This window comes from Myxocyprinus asiaticus, chromosome 7 (assembly GCF_019703515.2).
Source record: "Myxocyprinus asiaticus isolate MX2 ecotype Aquarium Trade chromosome 7, UBuf_Myxa_2, whole genome shotgun sequence".
NCBI classification, from domain to species: domain Eukaryota; kingdom Metazoa; phylum Chordata; class Actinopteri; order Cypriniformes; family Catostomidae; genus Myxocyprinus; species Myxocyprinus asiaticus.
In genome coordinates this window covers 3,567,138-3,575,545 of record NC_059350.1, presented here as the reverse complement: position 1 = coordinate 3,575,545, position 8,408 = coordinate 3,567,138, and the positions used below count along the sequence as shown (strand labels likewise).

Genomic DNA, 8,408 nt, shown 5'->3' with positions numbered 1-8,408 from the left:
AATTTACTGAGAGCACCTTTAAAACAGAATGGACAAACCATTTTTAGATAACAACTAAATAATTAATAAACTCAGTCAAATACTAATAAAACTGTTAAATAATGTGAATGAATAAATATGAACTTATAATAAATATTTTAACAAGTGGAAAGAAATGCACTAAAATATCACCAATTCAAGTAACATTAAACGTTTCCCAAAGTCTAAGTGGGAGTTTGTCTAATTGAGAGAACTAGTTCCCCACATAGATTACATATTCATTGCAATGGCATTAAATCTCTCAAACTCTCATCCTCCACAGTATTAATCGGCCGGCAGACTGTGGCTTTCCGCTTTGTTTCAGAAAGCCGTGTTCATGATTCACGACAGGGCATCAACACCAGCGTCAAGTGCTGCTTTGAACTCCACATGAAAAGCGCTTGCAGACAGAAACATCTCATTCAGTGTTTTGGTGATAGTTGATTCGGTGTGCTTCTGTGGTAATTAAAATATGCATTACTTAGACTGAAAAATACTTGACTTCTGTCACTCGTTCTATCTTGGCTTGTTTTGTACAACAAATAAATTTTATTTATTTTGTATTTATTTATTTATCACACATTATACATTTGCACATATACAGTGAAATAATTTTTTTCACATGCCAAGCTAAGCTGGGGTCAGAGTGCAGGGTCAAATAGCGTTAAGAGCTCCTTTCCCCATCAGTTTATCAATTACACTGACCCTGTGTTCCAAATGGGATAAATCACCCTCCGAAGGGCACTTTGAAGGGAAAACAATCATGATAGTCATGCCTTAAGATCACTTCTAGCAGACTTTCCAATAAAAATGACTTAAAAAGTGAGTTCCAAATGATCATTATTTTTGAGCCCCACACCTTTTAGCTCTCCAAAGCTCTCACAGTGGATGGTAAAGTCTTCGGAGGGCATAGGGCATAGGGATGATCATATCTGAATGGAGCGCACCCTGAATCACTGCTGTGTGTGTTTGTGGTGTGTGCGTGTGTGTAATGAATCCGGGTAGACACACCGCAAAGTTTCTGCCCTTCCAACAAGTGTTTATTCTGGTTTATGCTGTTTTAATGGAAAATGTTCATCGCGATTAAGAAATATCCACGCGTTAAACTTTTTTAGTTAATCGCATGCGATTAACGCGTTCATTTTGAAAGCTCCACAGATAGCATAAAAACGTAACATAAAGTTTGTCAAAGCAAAGACCTTGTTTACATTTGAATTTTTAAATTTTTTCACAGTTGGAGTTTGAATAGATTTTTTGAACATTCCCGTTTGAACATTCCGTTAATGTAACACCTTGTCTACACCAGACGCGAGGTGATGCAACAGCTTGAGGCTGTCTTATTTGTGTTGTTGGTAGTAGTAGTGCCAGCACGTGCAATGCAAAATTGCCGCAAATTCGCCACTGATAATTTTCACATGCAAATGAGCTTTGCGGCAAATTTGGTGAAGAGCTGCAAACTTCTGGCAAACATTTGTGGTGAATTCACGGCAAATTTGTGGCAAGTTTGCGGTTAGTTTAGATTTTTTGTAAGGGTACTGTCGGTGCAATGCGCCGCAATGGACATTTTCAGGGTAGACAGCATAGTTGAATATAATGCGTTCCATTGTTTTTGATGCAACGTGACGCCCCGCTCACGTCCGAATAAAACAGGGTGTAAATCTGTGCAGAAAATGTAATTCTGATCAGTTGGAATAGTCATAGTAATCTGAGTCAGAACAGCCTGAAGGTCTGTGCCACGTTTGGTGGATTTAGCTTGAAAGCACTAGAAGGAGTTCCAGACAAAGTTTTGGTCTTGGTTTAGGGATTTAAAAAACCCCTAAACAAAGTCTGTAGAATAACAGTACTTTGACTTTGTCAAGCAAAAAGTGAATGGGGACTTGTGCTGCAGCTTCAAGTGACATTCAGATGGAAATGATGGAAAACAACAGAAAAAGGCCAAAGCTGACGTTTTGCATAAAGCATTTGTGTGTTATTTGAATGAACTCTATTGGTCTCGTCATATGGTGACTCAGCATTTTGGTGTGGATCTAGTTTCTGACATACAGTAAATAAAAACTTCCAATTGCTAAAGACGGACTGACCTAGTAAAGTTTCTAAAGCATAAAAATGAAAGCTTCACATATGACAGTATGCTTTTTGATCCTTAAAGATAAAGGACATACTAGCATAACCAATGGATTAAACTTTGGATTAATCAGTTTTGTGTGACATTGCAAATCAGGTATGATTTGAACTGATGTCCTTGTATAATTCCTAAATGTTCATTTAATTAGGTTATTCGAAGCGATCAAACCCATTGTCAGTTCTTAACCCAGTTCCTAGAAAGAGCTATTCAAATTACAAAGGACTTATACACTATATAAACAGGCATTAAACAGGGATTTGTTAGGTCCACCCTGACTAATGCAATGAAAATAATGTACAGTAAGGATTTACATTGATTTTAGGTTTTTATTGTGACTTCGATCCTCTATTATATGAGTGGTGCAGTCTGGACCTCCAGTAGTAGATGAATGTCCGGACTATTTGAATTGTAAATCTTACTGTAAGCGTGTGTGTTTTAAAGGTGAACAGATTTTCAAGGCTCATGCAGCAAAAACACACTGTAAAAAAATGGTAAAATATATTGACTAATATGATGAGATCAACCTGCATACTTTAGATTACATGAACAAAAGTTGTTTTTAAGGGTCAGTGTACAGTTGAATTTCTTAACTTAAGGGGTTTCTAGAAACTGGGCCCAGATCAAGTAAAACTAGCATTGGGTAAGAAATGCATGTAACCACGTTTTATAGTGCATCAGTCTAAAAACTCTAAAGATTGCCCTACGATGATTAGGAAGGCTGAGGGAGAAACCTTGAGAAGAACAAAAAGTCATCCAGTCCATTTTCCTCTGGCACATGTTGAAACAAATTTAAACAAATTTTTAACTATGATGGGATGAACCAATAGCACAGGTGCAGCTACAGGTGACGTAATACTTGCATATATAAGTCTTGGTGCTGATGGGTCACAGTAAAGTAGGACAGTAAAGACTATCATCTGTATCTCGAACAAATAACATTTCAACAGAACGTCTGGTAAGACTCTTTATAATACCTCTTTTACTGTTGTAATTGTTGTGCTCATTAGCTGTGCATTACTTGTAATTGATGTAATAAAGAATGTATAATGAAAATATATTATTTATTTATATTTGTTAAAAAATATTTTTTAATACTTTTTTTAATTGAATAAATTACAGGATGTACCAGTTCTCAACTAAATTTAATGAATGTGATTAATTGCATAAGATTTGATTAATTATTCACAATTAATTTCATATATAAAAATTGCTAGAATTTAATATATGTCATTAAAATTATATTCATGATACATTAATGATTTAATAAATATAATAATTCAGATAATTCCGACATTACATTATTGTGATAGATGAGTAAAGCTATTATTGGATAATACAAAAAGTGGCTTCAGAAGTCAACATATTGTTTGCTTTTTTTCCACATAATTGAATTGAATAAGCCTTTTATTGGCCTACAATCCATTTTACAATTGAGTTCATCAATCGGTCCTAAGTGGACTTCTCACAGGATGCGTTTTTGTGTTCCGCACACACTATTTTCATTGGTCTATCTGCGAAATCCACGGAATTTCGCCATGCAAAAGTGACAGAGTCTTTACCTCTGCACGGCGCAATTCCGCTGACAAAATTGTCTCAATGCGAATCCACACGACTTTTGACTTCCAGTGGCAAAGAATTTCTCTATGCCAATTTCGCATGGGGCTCAAGTTGTGAACTTTAACAGGCAAATTTGCAGCATTGACCAGTAGGAAATTGCTTGGTTTGGCAGTGACTTCTGTGTAGGCAGTGTTTTGTACATAGCTACACGGAGTATTCACAATGGACATGGAAATAATTTTAGCGGTGAGTTTCTTTATAACGTCGCTCTTCCAGTGTATAAAGACATTGTTTACATTCGTTGAGCAGTAAAACAATTACTTTTCTGTGAAAAATGTATTAGAAGGTAACTTAAAAGTAAAGTAATTAGTAATGTGATTACTTTTCCATGGAGTATCAGTAAAGTATTCTGATTACAATTTTAGAGAAGAATTTGTCATTTGTAGTGGATTTACTTACCCAACACTTATCATAGACCATCATAAAAAACATCAACAGATACCACATGACAACTTGCATTGCTTGACATCACAGTAAAAACACAAATGGTGGGTATTTTGCAGTGTTGAGTTCGTCTTCTCTGAGCAGTGGCTGAGATGTCGCTCCGATATAAGTGACATAGTCGCCATGAAAACAACGCTACATGATGAGCTCACCATCTCGTTTCTTAAGAAATTGACCAGTGTATTTTAACGTTTGCACTGACACTTTTACACATTTTCTGTATGAAACACACAACATATACACGTTTCCAATAAAAAATTGTTTAAAAGTGTTAAATTATGTGTTTCATCTACAGATATCAGAACTGAGAGAGATGGAGAGTGTTCTCTCAGTGAAGATGTTGGCCGTGTTGACTCTGGTTCTGGTGGTATCCAGTGTGAGTGAGGGACGGGTTCTGAGTAAATGTGAGCTGAAGGCTCATCTTGAAGCAGCTCAGTTTCAGCTGACAGCCATGGGAAACAATATGACAGTAGACGATTTCATCGCAGCAAGTGAGTAACAGAGTTGAGCCTTTTCTTCAACCTTGTCTCAAAGAATCACGTCACTATATTTACATTTTTGCTAAATAAATTTTATGGGACTCTGTACGTATCAAGGCAGTTCTTGGTGAAATGAATATTAGAGGCACTACAACAACAATGACTTATTCCTTTTAACCCAAATCACCAGCAAAACTGCAGATCATCATCTATTTACTTTTTTTCTTATGATAATTTTACTGCTGTGCATGACTTGTAAGGTGATACATTTTAACGTTTGCATCACATACCCAACTACATTTAAACCCAACTGCATGATCAAATTGTGGCATAGCTCAACTGAAAGAGAGTTGCACTTGTGAAGCGAAGAACCAGGGTACGAGTCTTAAAGAGCACGTGTCTTAAAGAGTCGACACATGAGCCGAAAGTGTCATAGAAGCACCACAAAATGACATGGTAGCTTCAGCAATTATATTTTTTATTTCACATTTGCTTGTAATGGCACTATCGGTTCGGTTTAGGTTTAGGGTAGGGAGGCTGGTTTTATTGATTTAAAACTAAAAAGAGCATTAACCTTAAAAGCCTCATTGATTTGGGAGCATTTATCTTGCTTTTAGCACCACACTGTGGAGATTTCCCTTCAGAACTGCCGGGACACATGTAATGAACAACATAATCTCATTTTGCAAAAATGTAGCCACAGTCATTTAATTATCATGAGATAAGGCTGTTTTTATTTCAGATTCTCTTCTCCCTTCTTTCTTACTATTTATATGTTTGTTTGTTTGTTTATTTATTTATTTATTTATTTCATCCTGTGTCAGTTGTCTGCAAAGCAAATGCTTCAGCCTTCAACACCAACATGGTCAAAGCCATTGCGATTAAGCATGAGGAGAAGCAGCTCAATCAAACTCTACCTCAAGGCCCCTCTAAAGGTCCACCTCAAGGATCAACTCAAGGCCCACCTCATGGCCGACCTCATGGCCGACCTCAAGGCCCACCTCAAGGCCCACCACAAGGACCACGTCAAGGCCCACCACAAGGACCACGTCAAGGCCCACATCGAAGACGACGTCAAGCCCCATCTCAAGGCCCATCTCAAGCCCCACCTCAAGCTCCACCTCAAGACCCACCTCAAGGCCCACCTCAAGCTCCAACTCAAGACCCACCTCAAGGCCCACCTCAAGCTCCAACTCAAGGATCACCTCAAGGTCCACCTCAAGGTGCACGTCAAGGCCCTCCTCATGGCCCATATCAAGGCCCACCTCAAGGATACCCTAAAGGCCTACCTCAAAGTCCACATCAAGGCCCACCTCAAGGATCCCCTCATGGCCCACGTCAAGGCCCAGCCGAAGGATCACCTCAAGGCCCACCTCAAGCTCCACCTCGAAGACAACGTGATGTTCCACCTCAAAGTCCATCTCACGCACCACCTCAAAGCCCATCTCAATCTCCACCTCAAAGCCCATCTCAAGCTTCACATCTAGGCTCACCTCATGGCCCACCACAAGCTCCACCTCAAAGTCCCCCTGAGGCCCACCCTCGGGGCCCCCCTCGAAAACCCAACAGACGTGTCCGTGAAGTGAAGGAGCCAAAGTTGCCCACAGTCTCAAATCTGTTTGGAGTGTTTCAGCTCAGTGAGCAGTTAGCCTGTGATTCCGGCAAGGTGCCAACTCTCAATGTTTGCAAAATGAACTGCACTGGTGAGTTTGAGAGAAAATATCAAATTAATCACAGCACTTTGTCTTTACCTGGTGCAACACAACAATTTTCCAGTACTTGGCCTGTCTGAACTGAAAGCGAATTGCAAGAAACAGTGAATTCTGTAAATGTTTAGAAACATAAATTAAAGTTTTGATTTTTTCCCCCCCAAAAAGCTTTGATTGATGATGACATCATGGATGACATTGCCTGCCTGAAGACCCTGTTTAGCAGCATGTAAGTACGCACACACACACTTTAGAAATTGAACTAAATAGAAATGTCTTTATAGCAACTATTACATTAATGACTCATCTCTATGTTTAATTTTCTTAACAGGACACCAAAACCCAAAGAGAAACCCTCCGGTTTTACTCCTCCTCCTAACGCGTAAGTTGAAAATAATGATCTTATGGCAGTTTATAATTTTACAAATTATGTACACTCAATAAATGTTAAGAATAAATAATAAAATAAAATGTATTGAATATAAGACCATAGTTATACCAGATTTCATGCACTAAAATAACAACTGTGTGTTATGTGATACTGTAGATACCCACATATATTCTGTGTGCAAACATGTTTGTAAATACTGCTTGTATACATTCAGCAATACACTCAAGTATACCTGCATTAGAGAATTAAGGCCTGAAGTCTTGAAGTGTTGACTGTCTTTGGTGTGTTACAGGTTGGATACGCTCTTGATGAAGGAGTGTCGCTCTGTCGTTCCCTCTCTGTACTTTGCTGAGTGTGCTTAAAACATCCAATGGCCCCACGAACAAGCCAAACCCCACTCCAGACTAGACAGCTTCCTCCTGCTGCTGACCATAACACTAACACCATTATTTTACTCTTCTGATCTGGTATAATACTGCAGACGTACCAGTGAACTACAGAGTAACAATGTCCTCAGTCTGATAGTCCATGGTGACTGCTTTTGATTGAATCATGTTTGGGTTATTATGATGGTGGTGGGACCTGGGTGCTTTTAAACGTCTAAAGGCTCCAAATAGATACTGAACAGAGGGCATTTGTGCATAAAGAAACTTTATTTAATTGCTGTAATACTGTAAAAGTGCAGTGAGATAAGTTGTAATCCAAATTTCTGTATTCACTTAACATGAACCTCTCTTATCTTTATATCACATACTGTACTGATACTGTATTGTAATTTATATACGCTACTGTCACTTTATCATTAAAAATATTTAAACATCTGAAGTGCTTGATATGTTTTTATTTAGATATTAATATGATAAAAGACACCCATGTTTAATAAATGGTGAGAATTCCAAAAACAACTATTTGCTAATTAGTAGCCATTTCATAAGCCTAAAAATTGGCTTTTTTGGACATCAATGGCTGCGTCCGAATCCTAAGGTAGCTGCCTTGTTGCCTCACTAACCTATCAGTCAATGAATTTACAGACAGCGTTTGCGTACAAAGGTACCTCCGGAAGCTGGTTTCAGACAGGCCAAGGACTATTAATCTGGAACAAAATCAAGAGAGTTTTGAAGATAAAAACTAGTATATTTAATAACTACAATACTACTTTCTTGCTAGAAATGGAATCAAAAGTTGGAAAAAGAGGGGGAAAAAAAATGTACATTTATAGACTAACTGGCTATTAACTGCCTCTTGGGCCGCCATTTTCTTTCTTCAGCTCAACCGCTGTGGATCCGCATGCACAGGATTGTCAGATTTCATAGGCAGCGAAGGATACATCTATGCTGCCTTCAAAAATCGATCAGATGAATGTACTGTATCTCAGTAGACAGGATGTGATGTGAACACTGGTTTCGGATGTGCCTTCATCCCTTCCTACCTCCATATACAGCCTCCGAAGGCAGCATTTTCCTGTTTTCAGATGCAGCCAGTAACCACAGTTCCCTATCTGTCACTCACTCGACGTTGTGTCGATGTAGTTACACTAGGGGTCACTCTTGGGAGTCCCAAACACCTCTGATCTTTTTTTAAAAGGGCAATGAGAATTGGCGAGTGGAATTTGCATGCCACTCCCT

General features: G+C 38.5%; 1 protein-coding gene across 1 annotated transcript; it reads left to right on the top strand.

Moving 5' to 3' along the window:
- Nucleotides 1–3,041: 3,041 nt before the first annotated feature.
- On the top strand, nucleotides 3,042–7,601 carry LOC127444024 (proline-rich protein 2-like). Its single transcript, XM_051703153.1, has 6 exons — nucleotides 3,042–3,098; nucleotides 4,500–4,695; nucleotides 5,508–6,386; nucleotides 6,561–6,621; nucleotides 6,724–6,774; nucleotides 7,076–7,601. Exons 2-6 carry the CDS (start codon nucleotides 4,518–4,520, stop codon nucleotides 7,143–7,145), a joined length of 1,239 nt encoding a protein of 412 aa, XP_051559113.1. The 5' UTR covers nucleotides 3,042–3,098; nucleotides 4,500–4,517; the 3' UTR covers nucleotides 7,146–7,601.
- Nucleotides 7,602–8,408: the final 807 nt, after the last annotated feature.

Excerpts from the sequence above, each read along its gene's own strand:
- LOC127444024 (XM_051703153.1), top strand. The coding sequence starts at position 4,518 with ATGGAGAGTGTTCTCTCAGTGAAGATGTTGGCCGTGTTGACTCTGGTT. Across the intron at positions 6,387-6,560 it reads TTGCAAAATGAACTGCACTG|CTTTGATTGATGATGACATC; the intron begins GTGAGTTTGAGA and ends CCCCCCAAAAAG. Across the intron at positions 6,775-7,075 it reads TTTACTCCTCCTCCTAACGC|GTTGGATACGCTCTTGATGA; the intron begins GTAAGTTGAAAA and ends GGTGTGTTACAG.